Source organism: Ostrea edulis, chromosome 6 (assembly GCF_947568905.1).
Source record: "Ostrea edulis chromosome 6, xbOstEdul1.1, whole genome shotgun sequence".
NCBI lineage: Eukaryota > Metazoa > Mollusca > Bivalvia > Ostreida > Ostreidae > Ostrea > Ostrea edulis.
The window spans coordinates 1,066,700-1,088,552 of NC_079169.1; the positions used below are offsets into that span (position 1 = coordinate 1,066,700).

Genomic DNA, 21,853 nt, shown 5'->3' on the forward strand with positions numbered 1-21,853 from the left:
TATATTGAATTACGTTTTTGAGAGAACTGCTTTTTTCCAAAAACCGTTAAAATTTGCGGAATTTCATTAATTTCACCTCATTAAAAATGACAGAAAATAATAGAAATTACTACATAGGAGACATATTTCAAGCTCTGTATAATCCAGGAGCTTCCGTGAGCCTAGCCCCCTAGCCCCCATCAGGGATTCGTCCTTGACTAACTGGGAGCCTCAAGCCGGCCCCCAGACAGTTGCACCCCCTAACTACAATTCCTGGATCCGTCCCTGCACATGTCATGAAATAAATTCGAAATAAAATTCAAATTGTTTATATTAAGAAATGACAAACCAAGAATTGAATTATCTGACTTTATCATTCGTTTCTATACAACCAAATGTCGGTATTACTTGAAAAATTAACTGATATTTTGCTATCGACAATTACGTGTTTCGATTAGAAATTCTATTTTACTCCCCGATAACAAAACCATAGCCAGAATCACTGTGCGGAATATCACCAGTATGATCAGTTTCTAAATCGAGGCATGCTACTGACAAACAAGTTGATGATGCAGGGGTTTCAACAATCTCGTTTAAAGTTAGTATTTCACAAATGGTCGGTATAACAATATAGTTTACCAATATAACCTATCATTGGGTCAAATACTGTCTAACTTGTTTTACCGTTCTTGGAACATTGATTTTGAGTACGGATAACCCTGTTTACATGATCAAGATATAGGACACTTAAACAGAAGTTTAATCTTGGAGTTCAAGTGAACAATATGAAAGTGTGTAGCCGAATTTGAAAAGTCCATTTTCAATCAACTGTCAGATTTTTTTAATTATAAAGGGCAAAATATATATAATTTTACACTTTTGTAAGAACAAGTGCTATTTTTAGAAACATGGCTGCAGATCCCTATCCGATGAATACACCCCAGAAAGCAACATAACAAAGTATTTGATATTGATATACATTATTTTTTGTTTAATCAATAGCAGACGTTTCAAATAATTTGTAAAAAATGATTTGCAGTGCCTAGATATAGACCATCTTATACTTAACCCACCTACGTGTTCTTGTTCTTCTTTCAACTATAGTCCAGCTGGATATGTCATTACTAGTGATGTTGATATACATGTAGTTGAAAATGAGGACCTCAAATCACTAAGTACTTTCGGATTTCAAACATTTCGGTTGAGCATCACTGAAGAGACATCATTTGTCGAAATGTGCATCTGGTGCATCAAAATTGGTACCGTATAAGTTTTACATGAGGAATATGGTTTGGTTCCAGCTGACAAAGATTGTAACCTCATTGTCTTTGTTCGTAAGGCTCATTATTACAACTGTATTTTATTCGACTTTGGCATTAATTCCATTATGGTACTTATACGTCAACTAAAAGAGGAAATTCTTCAATACCATACTTCAGTTTTAGACACATTTAATATCCCATTCAATGGGTCTGATGAATATGAGTTACCGTATCTATACTGGATTTCTAAACTGCATAAAAACCCTTACAAACAAAGATACGTTGCTGGATCAAGCAATTGCTCTATCAAGCCCCTATCTTTGCTCCTCACGAAAATATTAACAGCTGTGAAGGAGAAACTTCAATCTTACTGTGCTACTATATATGCCAGAAGTGGTGTACATCAAATGTGGATTCTAAAAAATTCTAAAGAACTTTTAGTAAAATTGAAATCGCAAAAGTTTTCTCAAATCAACAACATCAAAGCGTACGAGTTTTCAACACTTTACACGACCATTACTCTGAAGTTGAAATAAAAATAAAAATGCTAGAGTTCCTCATTGACAATATCTTCGTGATCTTTTGTGATCCGGTCTTCCAACAGTCTGTTGGAATTGCCATGGGTACGAATTGTGCTCCTTTGTTAGCTGACCTGTTTTTATATTCACATAAAGCAGAATTTATTCAAAAACTTCTACGTGAGAAGAAAAAATATCTTGCTGTGGCCTTCAATTCGTCATTTAGATATATCGACGCCGTATTATAGTTTAACAATAATAATTTTCAGTCATATGTCAATTCGATATATCCCCGTGAATTTGCAAAATCCTGCTTTTAAACGAGACTGTTGTAATCCCTGCACCATCAACTTGTTTGTCAGTAGCCTGTTTCGATTTAAAAAGTGACCATACGCAGAACAAGCTCTTGCGTATCGAATCAGTTGGGAGATATAAACACCATATGCAGGTGATAATGGAATATTGCTTCATAAATATAGGAAGTTGACGATGGAGAAGTAGAGATCATCCCGTTTATCATAATTTTGAGTTGTTACTTTGCTGTTAATATCTATTTTCAATAAAATATCTAAGTATGAAGCAGAAGTGGACGATTCTGTGATGTCTTTTATTTCGAATTCACAGGGATATATCGAATCGACATATGAGAAAACTATTGAATGTGCATTATTGTTTCACAAATACTGAAATTGTATCTTAACTGATTATTTTGCTGAGATGAATTGAAAGTCATATACAGTGAATTCAGCGTTCTTTCATTATATTGAATATATTTCATACAAAAATGTGTAAAAAATATTTAAAAAAAAAAACAAAAAAAAAACAAAAAAAAAAACAACGCTTATTTGTATACTTATTTATGGCTGGTAGTGTACATGTAGGTTGTATTGGCTGGCAAACTAGATCATTATAACGACCATATGATTTACGAAATGCTGACTTTAAACGAGACTGTTGAAAACCCCTGCAACATCAACTTGTTCCTCAATAGCCTGTCTCATTTCGAAACCCAGGCTCAATACGATTATGTTAATATTTTTAGAAGCATGAGAGAAAAACCACAATAATACAGAGAAGAAAAAATAAAGATAATAGGAAAATAAAGTGATGCAGCATTTTTTTCTTCAATGTTGCGCATAATGTAGAACAATAATCAAACACTATAAAAATTTCAAATATTTTTTTATATACTTCATTCATCACAAAACAACATGAAAACATATCAAAATACAGCACAAATAGCTTCCGGAAAACTGATCATGCATCTTATGCGGGTGTGTGATTCATTATGCGTCTTTTGTTTAGTGTACAATTCTTCGGTAGATTTGTAATTACAACACCAATTACAACAACTGATTCAACTCCTTCATTAACAATAAATCTATACAACAAAGTATACTCTCCTGATATAAGCACAGAGAGATAAGAAGAAAAAGGAGAATATCATCTTTACACATTGTTTACATTGTGATATCATCTTTACACATTGTGATATCAGCTTTACACATTGTGATATCAGCTTTACACATTGTGATATCAGCTTTACACATTGTGATATCATATTTACACATTGTTTACATTGTGATATCATCTTTACACTTTGTGATATCAGCTTTACACATTGTGACATCATCTTTACATATTGTTTACATTGTCATATCATCTTTACAAATTGCTTACATTGTGATATCATCTTTACATATTGTTTACATTGTGATATCATCTTTACACTTTGTGATATCAGCTTTACACATTGTGATATCATCTTTACATATTGTTTACATTGTGATATCATCTTTACACATTGTTTACATTGTGATATCATCTTTACATATTGTTTACATTGTGATATCATCTTTACACTTTGTGATATCAGCTTTACACATTGTGATATCATCTTTACATATTGTTTACATTGTGATATCATCTTTACACATTGCTTACATTGTGATATGCGTGGGAACACAGAGGAATGTAGGTTTCGGGCGAGAGAAATTCTTCTGCATTGTTAGGACAGCAGAATAGCTTCTCTGTATCCTTAGAGTCTGATTTTCCAGTCTCTGTTTAAGATTAATCAAAGTTTTGAACAGCGATAATTTTCTTTCTGCTGGATATTTTCCCTGTAGGCGCCTCTGCTGTTCTATCCGGGCTCTTTCCTCTTCCTTTGCCTCTCTGATTTTATTTTCAACGACCATTTTTTCCAGTTTAAGCTGGTTGATCTTCTCTTCAAGACTCTGTTTTACTTCTGGAAGACTTCTTCCGCTAGGGGTCGTTTCTATTGTGCAATTCACCTTCTCCATTGTTTCCTGTTCTTCTGGAGTTGTTAAATCTTTCAAAGAAGAATCTGTTGATCGAGAATCTTTTCTCTCCTCTTCGTCTGTACTGAGCGTACTATCACGTGTTAGACTTGCGTATCCCGCATCCAACGATTCTTGCATCATTCCCTCATCTATGTCATCAATATCGGTAATGCTAGAATTATCTAAACTATCCTCAAAATTGGTCATTCCGATGTCATCTTTGTCAATACCGTATTCTGAATCGGGCACGAATTCTTCCAACAGGTCCTCAATCGATACTCTTGGGTAGTCTCTCTCAGACATACCTTGCTCTAAAACTAGGTCAAGGTCATTTTCGTATTGTGCGTTGTACGTGATAATGCGATTGCTTCTTTCTTTACTATATGAATCACTAAATGCTTGAGATTCCCAGTCAATTGAAATGTCTCCTTCGGAAATTATTGACCACCGATAACGGGCATCCACATTGATATTTTGACTTGTTAGTGTCTCAGAAATTAAATCAAAATCATTGCCAAATGTTTTAACTTCACAAATTCCGTTCCCCTCCGAAATATTTTGCACAAAACTTTGTAAGACACTATAGTCAGCCCTATCTCTGAATCCTTCCGTACATGTAAGAACTTCTGTGTGCTCAAGTTCTGACTGAGTGATACACAGTTCAGATGATACGCCGACGACCGGAAGTTGAATCCAGGGGTTTGTTCGAATTCTAGTTCTGGGTTTCAAACTGTTGAACTGTCCTATTCCTTCATTAACTACCTCTGATTCTGATAAATCATTGTCAGTCTCAAAATTGTTGAATTGTCCTATTCTTTCACAAACAACATCAATGTCAGTATCCGACGTCTGTTGTGTTGCGTGCACTCGGTTTGCTCTCGACCGAAGGGTTTGAAATAACGTATCCAAATCTGAATCTATGTCTACTAAATTTGAAATGCTATTTTCACGTGAATTATTAGAAATGTCTGTATGCTTAGAATGGGCTGTAATACAGTTTGTATCCTTTGCAGTGACTTTGTTTTTATAAGAAGTTTTCTTCTTTTTATTTTTGGACTTGTAGAAGATGTTACTTGGAATAAGCTGTCGTATCTTCATAATTCGATTTAATCTCGTCCTGCAAAATAAGAAAACAACACGAAATTGTAAAGATTTAAAGTAGGTCAATCAAGAAGCCATACTACAATTTGTACATAATAAACCACCTCCAACTACACATAACTCATCTATCATGAAGTTCTACTTCTTTGTAAATTATAATTATTTATAGCACTTTTCAAACATTTTACCAATTGTATGTAAAATCCCAATCTAATGAAAATCATTTTATCAGCCATTTTCATGTCCACCGCATCGTATACTAAAATCAACATGGTTTACAACTCTCAGTGAATCTGTCGAGACTTGGTGAGATGTACCAGACAGAGATGCAGTTACATCTGAATTCCATGGGTGACATCTGTTCATAAAAGATAACAATCACAACTCATGTGCATTCCATGTTATCGGTTTCGTTGACACTGCGTCAATCACTCGATTATTCAACTCAATCGTCACCATTTTTGAGAACACGGTATACTACAATGTGAATTGAGAGGATTGTTTCGCTGTTTTCCTCCATACTCAACAAACAATTTTTCAGTTATCTGGTGGCACCCAGTTTTTATTGGTGGAAGAGAGAACCCAGATACAATGTACCTGGGAAGACACCACCGACCTTACGAAAGTAAACTGGGAAACTTTCTCACTTACCGGCGCGAGTGCTAGGATTCGAACCCGCGCCGATCAGAGGTGAGAGGCCGTGTGATTTTGAGCGCGATGCTCTAACCACTTCGCCACGGAGGTCCCTTGAATTGAGAGAAGGACGTGTACGACAACTAAAAAATTGACGATAATATCTAACGGGATTATTCTTCACAGTATTTTGACAGGAAATGTCTTAATCATTACATTCATACCTGAGAAAAATAAATCAAAATTGGTTGGGATATGATTGTAACCAATGTAAATAGTGAGTGTGTGCGTGTGACGTAGTGACGTATGAATGAGAAGACAATGACCAATCAAATAACAGACATGTGACTAGTAGCATTTCCCCCGCCACACGATTCCTGTCCAAGCACTCTCAATCTAGCCCTGAATAAGGCAAAGCGTAAGCATTTTATTTCTCGAGGGTGTCTCGGTAAGAAATGTTTATTGATGTTTAGATTGCAGTAAATATAAAATGTCCGTATTGTCAATGTTTGTGTCTTTATACGTTTTTACGTGGTCTAATTGCATTTTACAGGTTTTTAGTACATATGATTAATATATAAAGCTGGAACCTGAGTTCTTTGATGTTCAAAGATAAGAGGGCCGTGTTCGCAACCCCTTTAGTAAACAGCTCAACTTAAAGGGGTTTTATTTCAAAGTGGCGACGATCAAATAAAATAACCAGGTGTTTTGGCATTGTCTGTGAATTTTATTTTCAGTGGACAGATTTTATTCAAGGGATTTATATGTATAAGAACATTTTAATGAATATTTTAGCAACAACACCTGGCCGCTACCTCCTCGGGATTTGAGGCTTGTAAATCTTAAAGACCGTAAGCGCCAAACATAGGTCTAAACTTTCCAGCCCTTGACCGGAAATTGTGACGTCTCCATATGAGTGAAAAGTAACGTTAAACAATACTGTATACAATCCATTAAAAAAAATCTTACATATTTTCCTACTTTTCTTGTGTCAAAACTTACCTTCAAGCATACGCGACCCGAAAACTCACAGCTTCGAATGATTTTGTTTGTTGACGTAGCCATGTTAGGTAGCAAGTTAAATCGAATTGCGTTGCCATTTGTATCTACTCATACTATCCAATACAATATCATAAACACGAATAATGAAAATCTATAGTTCATATAGATGTAAAATAACCACTTGAGTATTGGAAATTTTATGGAAGCCTAGTCTGGTCTCTTACACTCCAGTGTAAAAACAGAGTGGCGGGAATGGGGACCAGATTAATGAAAGTCGTGATATTTAAACTCATTTACACAGTTGTTTTAACCAAACTGGGATGATTTCATCCAAAATATTTAATTAAAAGATTTATAGGAATATTACTTCACAGAGACATTATTGTTTCAAAAAGAATATGAGTATGGAAATGTACTGAGTTCAGTTTGAGTAGCAGCATGTACCTACGTAACATGGCGACGTCCACAAATGAAATCATTTAAAGCTGTGATTCTTTCGGGTCTCATAAATGTTTAAAGGTAAGTTTGAACACAAGTATAGTGGGAATAGTGCAAGGAATGGGGGGGGTTTAAATTTTTTAGAATTCAACGATATGAGGCATCATCCATGCGTAGACTCTTCTGCGCCTTAAATAGCAGGATTTTTTTTTTATGGATCTGTGGCACTCTGGTAAGTCCCAGTATTTTCTCAGAGAGCTGCAGATCTTCAGCTAGTCTATCACATGGTCCGATTTCCTGCTGAAATCATATTTCAGACATCCATCTAAATTCGGGGTATAGTTTCTTACGAATTCCATTTTTCATTCGTGAAATTCTATTGATTGATGTGATACGGGGAATCATTGTCAGAACTATTCCCTATTTCAACATTAATTCAATTCATTGCAAAAATAATCATTTAACCTACATTGTATCTCCATACTAATGAATATAATGTGTGAAGTTCAAATATTTAAAGGTCTTTGCGACTCGACCAGCCTCGTATTTCCATACGACTAATAAATACCTTATCCCTTTTAATGCAAAAAATAATTATCTAAGGTGAAAGGGAAATACAGACAGTCCCTGTATCGGCTTCTCCAGCAAACTATTCAGTAAGAGAAAGAAAGAATCTCAATTGATTGAATATTGTTTAACGTCTCTGTCGAGAATTTTTCAATCACAGGGCATGCTTACTCCTCCTAGGCACCTGATCTCACCTCTGCCAGTCTGGTGTGTCTAGGGGTCCGTGTTTGCTCAACTCTTTATTTTGTATTGATTGTAGGAGTTATGAGATTGATCACTGTTCGTTATCTTCACCTTTCATGGAGACGTCACCATTGCCGACGAAGGGTTAAAAAATTTAGGCTAATGTTTGGCGATTGCGGTCTTTGGGCAGGGAGTAATTTTTACCGTGCCACACCTGCTGTGACACAGGACCTTCGTTTTTTAAACAGTATTTTATTATGAACATAAGAATTAGACAACAGGCAACACTCTGTCGGTTTTTGAGGTCTCATCTGAAGGACCACCCCATTTAGTCGCTTCTTACAACAAGCAAGGGTTCTGATGACCTACTCTAACCTGAATCCCCACGGGATAGATCGTTCACGTGAATATAACGGTGTTTTGTTAATTACTTAATTGCATAACTATATTGGTCGCATGCCGCCCATATATAATTGTTGTATTCGTGTTTACGAGATTCGATCCATCGCCATACACACTAAGAAAATTGTTATCAACACTAATTACTTACGTATAATGTTACGTATTTTTTAAGACTGCCGTACCCGCTTGTCAACAATCTCTCATTCAAATTCATTTGGAAACTTAAGTAACTATCGACATGCACACGGTCGGTATGTATTTAAAACAACGTATGGAGATAGACGATTATTTACTACACTATAAATTATCTTTCACTTTGAATTGCAAATGTCAATGTTGCCTACGTACTCAAAAAAATTAAATACTCAATCTTTGGCAATCTTTAACCCCATGATTCCAACGACAGTCAGAGAAGGTATTGACAGACGAACCAGTCATTATTTAATTTCAATTTGGGAATTTAAACGTTACTACAATTACGTAATGATCTCCAGAGCTTTCGCAGTGACTTTGGTTCGCTTAACAAATTAAATTGTGCAATAGATCTAATCTGTATGTTGTACAATTTCCATATTTGTTTTTCCATTTCCAGTAAAAGTTAAATGTGTACAGCATCATCATTTCTAATTTGGATTGCTAGTATTTCTATGACAAAAATAAAAAGAAGCGCTGAAACAGGACACCCTTGACTATATGCCTTTCTGTGTGAAACATGATTTTGGGAGTGATCCATTGATTTTAATTACAGGTTTATGTCAAAGCGTTTTAAATCATTTTGACAAAATTATTACCAAATTAATTTTACAGCACTTTATACATGAAATTGTATTTAACAGAATGACTTTTTCTTTCTTTCAAAATCAAAGAGTAAAATGACACCTTTATCATTTTTCAAAATTATATAATATTATTCATGCATTCTCTTCTACATTTGTAGATATTATTTCTTTTTAAAATATGTACAGTGTATGTGCGCGCTTTGTTCACGTCATAATTATGTTTACAGCATTTTTGCAATTGTTTGCTGAAACTTGCGCAAACAATGTTAGAATTTGCATTTGTACGGCTTATTGGTATCGGACTATATTTCTTCAATACATTTTGCTATTTTGTAAATTAGCAATATTATAGGCATTCTGTAGGAAATTGGCATTAAATCATGTTCTATATTTTCCAGTACAGATAACCAAGTAAAAACAACAGTGATCGATCTCATAAATCCCATAAGGAATACAAAAGCACAAGAAGGACAGACGGGGACCCCTGGACATATCGGTGCCTAGGAAGGGTAGGCATGACATGTTGACCAGTCATAACCGCCGCGACCCCTATATCTTGATCGGGTAAACGAAGTAATCCGTAATTTAAATCAGGATGTATAGAACGTTCTAACAAATGATATATTACACATCGACTCTATAACAGCTTGTATTGCGATCGTAGAAGTTAAATGCGAAATGCTGTCTTTAAACGAGATCTTTGAAATCCCTGTAAAATCAACTTATTTATCAGTAGCCGGTCTCAATTGAAGAATTGATTACACACAAAACCTACAGGGCCAAAGTGACTCAGGTGAGCGATGTGGCCCATGGGTCTTTTATTTCACCAACGAGAAATAATCACATGAACGTTTCATAAAATAATTAAATGAAATACCGTTTACATGTAATTACCGAGAATCCATTTCTAACGCGATCTCGATAACACAATATATTCAATCCCACTCAACATTCAGCTTCCGCCTCGACGTAGTGGGTTTTATCCATGACAGCCTAATTTGGCCATGTAAATAAGGGTATGAAACCTGCAGGTTGTCAATTCCAATAGGCTTTAAGAAGAGGCTCATGGGTCTGAACGGTTAGCTGAGTACCATACATATTAAAATATAAATTAAGTGTTCTATGTAAACGAGACAAGTGTGTATCTTTAAAAACTCAGAAATGTTAACAAATATCGTCATGGTAAGCTAAAGTTGCGCCATGTGTGAGCCACTAATATCCCTCAATTGAGAACTTGTCCAAAAATTACATTTTTAGTTTAAAGTTTTAAACCATAAATATTTTATTCGGTAGGGCATCACGAAGAAGTATTCAGAAAAAAGATTCAGAAGCAAATTTTAAAAGACATTTAATGATTTTGGTTCAGGATTAAAAGATTTTGTTCGGTCATACATTACAGGTACTATGTACATGTAACGTTGATAAAAAGTATTCATGCTGGCGTAAAAAGTATTTATAAAGATAGCATGCGTTTGGTTTTTTTTCAATTTATGAGACATAGAGCCCCTCCCTGGGGCTGAAACCACTCAATAAGGGATTATGAATTTCGCAACTGGGGTAGAGGTATTCATGTTCATATTCTAACTATGCGGCACTCAGTTTGTGTGCAAGATGTTCAGAGAAACTGAACCCCTGTTCCAGGAGGCCACGAGTTCCACAATTTTGACAGAGGCTTACATACAAATCATCGCTACACGGCTCTCGTGCTTGATAATCAGGTAACTGCACAATCCTTACAGTCCACGAATTTCCCAAAAGGTAGATGCCTATCTGTTGAATATAACTATACTTATAGTTTGTTTCCTAGATTAAAAGAAACGGAGAGAAAATTAACAAACAATTAATGCATTTTCACGGTAATATCCATACAACCCCGCTCTCGTGTCTGAACTCCTAATCCAAGAGCAATGATTCGCGATTTGGGAAATAAGTTTTCATGTTCGGTATAACTTTCAGTGGTATCATGATATGTTGGGATTTTTTCGCACTAGAATATTGAGGCGGTGGTCTTCAACACATTGACCGTTATCAAAAAACATTTTGCTGGGAATTTAGAGTTTCTTTCTGTAGTTCTCCGCTCTGCCTCATCACTCGTCCCCTGAGGATTACATTTCTGCACCAAGGCATAACGCAACTAACGGAAGAAGTATATTGCAACGTATAGTCATTGTGTATACCTGTCAGAATGAATATTTTTAAAAAAGCGATCCAAATGATAATTTTCTTATGTGGAAACGCAAGATATTTTGGAGGAAGGGGGGGGGGATAAGATGTGTCATAAGGAACGTAGTATTCTTAAGCAACAGAAAAGGGGAAATTACCATCTCTGAATCAATACTATTTAATTTGTATAGAGATACTCTTCTCTCACGGAACTATGATTCAGAGGACATCGATCCAGCTTATTGCGGGGAGAAGAAGTGGTGAGTCACGCGTTCATTGTGTATTCATTTTGATATAGGGATGAAATCCTATACCAATATTGAATGAAGATGTAATACAATGCTGAATTAGTACGGACATTGTTTGACGGCAACACGCCGTATGATAGGTAGCCGAACAGAGAAATTGTAGTATTTCAACCTAAGAATATGATTTTTATCTACAATGTCGGACCCCTGCTGATACCCCCTAAACTGGCCGAACAAATAGCCGAGTGTTAAAAACAAAACAAAAATCCCCTTTTCAATCAACAAATTAAATCTTATATCAGTAAAAGGTGCGTAATAAGTTATATTGATTCAATGGGCGTTGGAAATGTCAACAAACACTGAGGTAGCGAAATGTCATCTGAGGCCCACACAGAATGCATGTAAGTAAATTTTCACTGGATATGAAAAACAGAGATAGGATGGAAGTAATTTACACTAAAACGGCATACCTGCTATATCCCATATCCGTACAGTCATCAACTGTTTATATAAACACCGATTGTATTTTGACAGAGTTCTGAAAAATTCCAATATATGCTATCACATCCATCCAATTGCCATATAATGGGTCCTCTTATATTAACATTATCTAATGATTTTTATAAAATCATTTTTATTCAGATTTGGATGCAATGTTTGGGTTACTTGAGCGGATCAAAGGATCTGATTTTAATCAACTTGATTTGGATGATATCATAATGTGTCTTTTTTACAAGTGTGTAAAGTTGGCACCCTACAGGCTTCATACCTTTCGAACTAATTGACGTTAATGAAAATTGGATATGTGTATTTTGCACAAGAGCTGAGACATAACTTGTCAATCCTCCGAACGAGGAAAAATTAACTGTGTTATTTTCCACTTGGAGCAATCAGCGACGTCATCATAGTAGGCTTATTGTTCACTTCCAAATTGCATATGCAAAAATGATTAGCAACAATTTTTACGAAAATGTAACTTAATAAATGCACACTATTCTAAATGTGTCTTTTAACAGTGAAATAAATTTTCAACCCACAATTCCAAGTAAAATATTGAGGTTACAGACTCCCCCCCCCCCCCCCCCCCCCCCCCCCCCCCCCCCCCCCCCAATTTCGTGATTGATTAGTTCCTCATCTTTTGAGCATAACTGCGGCGCGGGATCCTATATAACTGTGTAGATAATGATTTAATAGTTATTCTATTGCTCCAAATATATTATCTATTTACTACTTAAACCTTTCAAGTTGACAACTTGTATGTTGATTCCAATTTCGAAAGGGTTTGGAAAGGATTACATTTTGTGGCGGAAAGATTTTTTAGTCAAAAAGATCTAAATTTGAATGAGTTTAGTTTTCGTTTTATCCAACAGATCATCAATACTCAGATGTTTATTCAATTTTGTAATTCATGATACAGGTAGTATGGAGACTTTGGTCTAATTCAAAAGTTGTGACCTGGCTCAGGATCATTTGGACGATTATGAAGATTTCAATCAATTTCAAAATGCATTATTTGAAACATTTTCCCAATTACAAAATGTCATATATAATTCACATTTAATCTATATAACCAAATGCGTGTAGTCAAAACTCTAGATCTATTCGTATTCGGCAATAGACGTCATTTGATAGATCGGTTTTCCCTGTACTACAGTAATGAAATTAAGGATATATATTTTTTTCGTTGGATAGAGGTATACTACGAGAACACAAAACCCCCTGAAAACTAAATCATTGCGCATTGTGCCGCTTGATTCGTGGGGGTGTGCCCCTTTTTACATGAACTGAATTTACAACTTCCAGAATTTTACTTGACATTCTAACCATTCACCGTAACTTTTTTTTAAACGGTGAAGGGGGAGGGTCACCAATTATATCTTTACTTGCATATGTAAATAACAGAAAATATACGCTATTAAAATAAAGTGCCCCCCCTCCCCCTTATTCTGGGTGCTGCAGTATACATCGCTTTGTGTACTACATAGATAAATACAACATTATAAATGTCATAGCTGTGGGCACGTGAATTTCTATTAGATATTTACGTTATGGCTTAATTTTGTGTGTGTGTATATATATATATATATATATACTGTACATGTACCTTTAAGTAGCCAGTATAGATGTTTACGTTTTGTATAACGGTTGATTATCAGGTCATGGGTTCAAACTTACATTTCCATAAGCATTTACTACTTCCTTAAAGGGGAGAGCTGATAAATTGAACTTCGCATGTAAAAATTAGGGATAAATTGTCAAAAGAAAGTAGGGGCCAAATTCCCCTGTCCCTACGTGCCTGTAATAATATTATTCTTTGTTTGTAGAATCGCCTTAAATGTGTTGATTATTTCATCCGTTGTACTGGCCTGGAATATGTTCTATGTCATGGCCCTATTTAGAAACACACCAGGTCATTGGTTACTATTTTCACCAATCAATTGCGGAACAAGTGCTCAAGTAGGACATGACTTTTACACATACAGAGGAGTTTCCTTCCTTCAATAATTCAAAATTTTGATCAATAACTCCTACATTCTAAAGTTCCATCTTAAATTTTAAGGTAAGACTTTGTGATTAATGTACAATTTAAAAAAATCATAATACCCCTACTATGCTCTTTTGAACTCTCAAATTCAATGTGATGAAATTTTCCGTATTCAAGTACAAAATGTCCTTTATTTCCAATATACTAGCACTAAAAAATTCATATCTCCATATGTATATTGTCAGAAAAAATGATTGATTGATTGATTTTATATTGTTTAACGTCCATCTCTAGAATCTTTCACCAAGATGAAGACGTCACCATTCCCGGTGAAGGGCTGCAAAATTTAGGCCTATGATCGGCGCTTACGGCCTTTGAGTTTGTCGCGCCACACCAATCGGATTACGCGCTCGTCCTTTTCCGTAACCAGTAAGGTTCATTTGCGGTTACGGAAATAGCCGTGTAGTTACGATTGGTGCCACACCTGCTGTGACAAGGGGTCTCGTTCTTTGCAGTCTCATCCGAAGGACTGCCCCATTCAGTCGGTTCTTACGACAAGCATGGGGTACCGGGGACCTATTAGTATTCTAACTCGGATCCCCACATATGTTGTGTCGGGTTTATGTAAATAATTGTTCATAAATTTTAAGTGCAAAAAGGTAAACTTTCAAACACTGTACATACATGTAGCTCACTAACAAGCACTATGACCCCAGTTTTTCTTTTTGATTTCATAATTCTTCAATGTAGAAATCAGTAATATACTTCCTTACAAAATTAACAATACTAAAAAACTAGCAAACCTGTTCAACTATTTCCATGCACTACGAAAAGGATTGTATACATGTATATTACAACGTGAATATTCCTGTGAGCGTGTTACATTTTCTTGTCAGTAGCCTGCCTCGATTTATAACCTTGCCACACACAGAATAAACTCTTGTCTATCGAATCAGTTGAGATATATAAACAACATATGCAGGTGATAATGGAACATTGCTACATAAATATGAGAAGCTGACGATGGAGAAGCTGAAATCATCCCGTTCGTCATAAGTTGAATTCTTAATATGCCGTTAACATCTATCTTCAATAATATATCTAAATATGAAGCAGAAGTGAAAGACACTGTGGTGTCATTTCGAGTTCACTGGAAAATGTCGATCAATGAATGAAAATGAGTAATGGATAAAACATCGTCGATATGTCTGAATTTCGAGTTGCATGCCATGAGGAAGTAGAAGTAGAAAATGTTATGTGACTCGGTGTTTTATTGAATTACAAAGGAAATGTTGATGTAACACAAAAAACAATATGCGAGTCAAGGCAGAAAACCAATATTTTGTCTCAGATATATGGTTAGTCAATTGCGTTTAAATTCTCGCTGTCTGTCACGCATGATGGCATGTCAGTAGCGATGCACAGGGTATTCAAAATATGCATTCAGAATTTACGAAAAATGTTTTGTATGTTTAAAAAAACCCACAAATTCGTCCATGACCTATTTTGAAACAGGCAGACTGTCCCCTGAGTATTGTACGACAATGGCGGATTTTCAAATTCTAGTTTGAATTATTACAAAATATGAACTGTGTTTTGGAATCATGTTGGGAGAATAATATTTTTAAAACGTGAACAACCAATAGCTAACATTACAAATTGGGTTTCTAATATTAAAGATAAGTTATTTGAAATTGGGTTAGGATACACTTGATCTGACCAAGGTAAATTAGTTGTTATAGTCAATCTTGGATTATAAAACAAAGGTACTCCTTCTAAGCACCTGATCCCACCTCTGGTGTGTCCAGGGGTCCGTGTTTGCACAACTGTCTATTTTGTATTGCTTATAGGAATTATGAGATTGATCTCTGTTCGTTATCTTCACCTTTCATACTTTTGTATAGAGTCTCCTTGCAGTCATCAATGATTCATCTAAAAGTATGCTATTTAAGAACATCACTGGCCACTTTACACTGTAATTTTACGTTTAAAAACTATTCCTTGCATTTATAAAAGATGATACCGTCACCATATAATCTAACTAGCTGTAGGGGGTAGACGATATAATGATATTTTACGCGAAAACTGAATATATGAACTGTGTAGATCCGAAATTGAGGAAGAATTATTTTATTTTGTCTTAAATATCCACGATATAAGTATTTACGTGTAAGGTATGTTAATAAATTCTCTTGGGAAAAACAATCCATGTTTAAATCACAGGCACTCGATATTTTAAATATCTATGATAAAACATTGTCTTCCTATAAACAAACTGTTTATAGGAAGACAATATTTTTATTATAGATATTCAAAACGTAATTATTACGTGGAAATAATGTTCAAGGAACTCTGTAATTTAGGAAAATTTCTGAAAAATTGAAATTGAAATTTTAATGTCATACTGTTTCACAAACAATTTTGAAAGAATTTTGTACATTCTCCAACATGAAATATTGATTGTAATTATTGTGCTGATTGTATCAAAAACTCGTGCGCAATGGCTTACCATTGTAAGTTTAAGTCTTACCATGGGAAGTTTAAGTCTTACGCAATAAAATGAATTTAACATTGAATACTGTAATTTACATGGACACGTAATAGACAGCCTTCTCTCACCCCCCCCCCCCCCCCCCCCACACCTCTTTAGATCATGTCATCTTAAAACATGTCAGTATTCATTATCATTCTTATCAATACTTCCGATGACCAACGCGTACCTCTGCTCTGAAATTATATGCACAAATCAACTTAGGCACATAGATCACTGTGACAAAAATAAGTAAAAATCGCGTGCCTCCAGCTTGGAACAATTATTTCCCCTGAGCCTTACTCACCCTAATTGACAAAATGGGAGTGGAAAATGTAGCAGTTCACAAACCTAAAACATGTACTTTACCTAATGATGCCAAACATTGTTAGAGATAATTTCCTTCAAACATACGAATTATATATATGTATACTTTCTGCCATTTCAGTGGCAATTTTAATTCGCGCGGGGGGGGGGGGTGTCAAGCTAAACGTGCATCCCTTATTGAATAGTTAAGTGAAATCGTTCTGAACTAAATTCCGTATTGATCTATGCACATTAAAGCTCATCTGCATTGCAATTTGATTTACAAGTATTTTCCTTACATATCCTGGCATGCTTTTTATCCAGAATTTATTTCCAGGAGTCTTTTTCCATTTTCCATTCTTTTACAGAATGCCGATTTACTTGTAAAATCATCAGCATAATATTAGGCGCCTAGCTTCAAAACAGTATATATGGTGAGAGAGAGAGAGAGAGAGAGAGAGAGAGAGAGGTAAACATATTCTCTTTGATCTACTTATACATTAATACATGTATGTACATGTAGGCGGTGTGTGTTGCCCAATGATTTTATTTAATGTTCTATCGCATAATATCAAATCATCTAAATAGTCACTAAACATCAAAATTTTCAACAATACAGCTGCCTTCTTACTATCGATCATTATCAAAAACAAATCTGATACCAATGGTCGCTAATATAAATCAATAATCTAATATCATATAGGTTATTTCACACCGACCAGTCATGACTTGGAAGAGTAAATAATTAAGATCCTCATATAAATATAGAGGAAGTAGGAGAGGAGGGAGAAACCATCACACAATACTCAATTAAAACCGACTCTATGTACCCCGCTAGTACGTACAAAGACACTAAAACATAATAAATATACAAATTTCATTTGAAATTGATCTGGGGAAAAGAACGTAGCTACCATTCTTTTAAAAATAATGATAAAAAGTCTAAACGTGAGTGGGATTTCCTGGAAACACTCTCCTCAGGTGCACCCGCACTCAACGAAATGAACGAGAAAAGAATATTACCTGTACAAGTGTTCTGCATAGGTTTGCCGTTCTGGAGATTCCGAAGCATCGGTATGTCATTTCCAAGCTGTTGCTCAAAAGACGTCTTCTCTGGAGGGGCCAGTCATAGAGCACATTGTTCTGCGTCCTGTATCGATCTGGGAGTCCCGTGGTTGCCATTACCAGCGCTAGTTTGCAGGCGCTAGGAAATCGATGCAGCTGATGTAGTTTGTTAAATAGTCAACGAGTGGTGTATTAGTACGGGGATGTCAGAATTAAAGCAAAGATGAAAGTCATGTGGGACAATAATGAGAATTTGTCACGTGTTAGTCGGGAGACGTGTTGTTAAGGGGGGTGGGGGGGGGGGGTGGATGTCCGTTACTTTTAACGTTAGACATACGACTTGCAGAAATTATTACAAGTCAATTGTAATATATCGAACGTTTTATGTAAGTGACGGAGTTTGATATTTACTATGTTTGTATCATACATTTTTACCTTTTTCTTATAATCTAACGTTTCATCAATGAAAAAACAACAAATGATAACCGTCTTTGATTTTTAGCGGGCGGGGGGGGGGTGGGGGTGGGGTGGGGGGGGTTCCAATGTGTAATATCAAAGTTAAAATAAGAAAAAAAAAACTACAATAGTTTAAATACAAATTAAAGAATGATTTTAAAAAGACAATATTAAGTTTATCAATTATAAAGGAGAAAAAATATGTATCACCGGTAATTTTTTTTTCAAGGGAGCATGTGAAAGGACAATTTTTGGACAGTTTTCAAGGAAAATGTCATTAAAGAAAAAATGGATAAGGTTTTTAGTTGTAGTTTCATACTTTTCCTTTATACTTGATAATTATAGGGATTAGGAAAAAGTTGATTACCACAAGCAGGGTCCTGACACATTAAACTTTCAGATAAATATGATGCTCTGGTGTACCCCCAGTGCAAGGTGATGACAGTAAGACGAAAGGAAATAGATTGAATTAATTGCATTTTGTTTAACGTCCCTCTCGATACTTTTTCACTCATATGGAGACGTCATCAATACCGGTTAAGGGCTTCAAAACTTAGGCCTATGCTCGACACCGGTCTTGGTGACGTCTCCATATGAGTGAAAATTTTTCGAGCGAGACGTTAAGCAAGATACAATCAATCAATCGATGCTTACAGCCTTTGAACGGGAAGGGATCTTTAACGTGCCCCACCTGCTGTGACACGGGGTCTCGGTTACGACAAGCAAGGGGTACCGAGGACTTATTCTAACCCGGACCCTGAAAGAAAAGGACATACAGATGAACCAATATAGTGTTGTAAACATACAAGATGCAATACAATTATTGTTATTGTAGATCAATGCGATGCTTTAGCTGCCATAGAAGTATAAATAACGATATTCCCGGAGGTCGAGGAGATTAATGTACGTTAATCGCCATGGGCACGAATTCTACTCTTCTATTAGCTGACCTGTTTTTATATCCTTATGAAGCAGAATTTATTTAAAATCTTCTACATAAGAAGACTAATAGAATCCTTCATTAGTACGAGTGTAGGGAAATTCCACCGAGGGGACAAGATTCGTAGTCTAGGACGAGGCTTTGCCGAGTCCTAGACTGCGAATCTTGTTCCAGAGGTGGAATTTCCCTATCCCACACGAGTTAATAATGAAGGATTATTTTTCTCACATTTTACCTACAGTTTAGTGCATAAATTTAGGAGCTTTGAGAAAATTCTAAATTATCAAAATCCTCATTTGAACCTCGATGCAAAAACTAATTAGATAGGCAGAAAGAGCGTATCCGAAAATGGTTTACACTGTAAGTGTAAACTAAAAAACTCAAGGTTGTCCAACAGAAAGCTATATACATTAAAATTTAAAGATAACAATGCAAAATATTTTTGCTTCACCGTGTAACGTAAATCTTCACCGTGTAACGTAAATCATAGAAAATATATGACGTCACAATCAAATGACGTCGCAGCAGTGTGAGACAGAAAAATCTCACATGGCTGTCTCACATGGGTAAAGTCGATCTCACACTGGTGATAATGTGAGAAAAAAATCTCTTACTGTGACTCGCAATGCGACATTTAGATATACCTGTATCGACGACGTATAATCTATTAACAATAATGATTTTCATTCATATGTCGATTCGATATATCCCTGTGAACTCGAAATGACACCACATTGTCTTCCACTTCTGCTTCATACTACGATATTTTATTGAAGATAGATGTTAACGGCATATTAAGAACTCAATTTTATGACAAACGGGATGATTTCAGCTTCTCCATTGCCTGCATATATGTTATTTATATCTCTCAACTGATTCGATAGGCAAGAGCTTGTTCTGTGTGTGGCTAGTTTTTAAATCGAAGCAGGCTACTGACTAACAAGTTGATGTTACAGAGGTTTCAACATTCGTTTAAAGTCAGCATTTTGTACATTTTATGGTCGTTATAACGATCTAGTTTGCCAATACAACCTTCCTTACAAACTGATTTTAACTACGGATTAATCCGTTTACCCGATCGAGATATGGGGCTCATGGCGGGTGTACCCGGTAAACAGGGGATGTTTAGTCCTCCTAGGCACCTTATCCCACCTGTGGTATATCAAGGGGTCCGTGTTTGCCCAACTTTTTATTTTGTATTGCTTATAGGAGTTATGAGATTGATCACTGTTCGTTATCTTTACTTTTCATTTAAAATATCGTCTTGACCGAGGAAATGTCAATAATTGTTCTATAATATAAAGATTAATTTAAAACATTGAAACGGGTAGTAGAGCCCACGGAGAGATACCTGATTTGATTTTGTATATAGATACAGTGCAACATCTAGTTGACAGTAATAGGCGATTTTCGAGTTTTTCCATTCCGTGCCGATTTTGTGGTTTAGAATCTACCTAAGTCACGTGATTTGGCGATTTTTTAAGGCATGCTTTCTTCCGGTTTAGCTAACGATCAGGTGATTTCGTTTATTTACTTTACTTGCTGGTTTTCATACCGAATTTAAGAACCAGTGTTATTGGTGTGTGGCAGAGGGATGTTTTACGGAAGAGAGTGAAACATACAAGCACGTAGCACCGTTTTTTTTAGAGAGGGGAGGGTAGCCGGAGAAGATGTCTTCACAATATAAAATTCTTGACAAGAATAAATAAATATATCAAAACAAACAAAACCTTATGTTCTTTTGACTAATATTCAAAACCGTTCGAGTTTCAAATACATGGAGGACGGTTAAGTAGTGACATACGACCCATTATATGTCAGTATATTTTTTTTTACACCTTTTAAAATTCAAGGATGGTAGAGTGGTAGTAACGTATCACATATATCGCCTCCGAAAATTTTCCCCAAATTCATATTATTTGAATCGTGGGAAGACCACATTGATTCACTTCATAACTTCGAAAATGCACACTTACCATTCACTTCTGCCGCCATAAAAAGTCGGGAGGGGTGCTGTAACGAAATATAAATTATCTATTTGTATACATAAATACTAGAAAATGGTGGTTGTATTCCCTCCCCTCCCAGATTCTGCGTACATGCCTAGGAAGTACCGATATATCCGTTATCGGATTTGTAATGCCTATGTCGCTGTTCATTCCAATGGTGTCCAATATTTGTAAAGATAAATCATGACGTAATAACTTTCAATAGCTGGTATGTCTTGATTTTTTACCACATTATTAATGATGATTTCCAACTAGTCAATATTTTTTTCTTTACCGATCAGTGATTGGACTTTAATGTTCATTAAATGTAATATTATGTGGTTTTCAACAATCATAAGCACCTTTGAGCGTACATAGTGTATGAAAAGGGTGCTATATAAATATGGTATTATTATTATTATTTGTCTTTTTCCACAAGTGTAATCGATGTCGGATGACAGAAACTTAAGGGAGATTTTACCCTCCCTCCCCCTAACTACTTGAATTT

General features: G+C 35.6%; 1 protein-coding gene across 1 annotated transcript; it reads right to left on the reverse strand.

Annotated features, from left to right (window-relative positions):
* Positions 1 to 2,924: 2,924 nt before the first annotated feature.
* Positions 2,925 to 21,609, reverse strand: LOC125674419 (uncharacterized). Its single transcript, XM_048911571.2, has 4 exons — positions 21,334 to 21,609; positions 19,072 to 19,174; positions 17,920 to 18,100; positions 2,925 to 5,176 (listed from the first exon to the last, which is right to left on the reverse strand). The coding sequence occupies exon 4, from the start codon at positions 5,155 to 5,157 to the stop codon at positions 3,700 to 3,702; it is 1,458 nt and encodes a 485-aa protein (XP_048767528.2). The 5' UTR covers positions 5,158 to 5,176; positions 17,920 to 18,100; positions 19,072 to 19,174; positions 21,334 to 21,609; the 3' UTR covers positions 2,925 to 3,699.
* Positions 21,610 to 21,853: the final 244 nt, after the last annotated feature.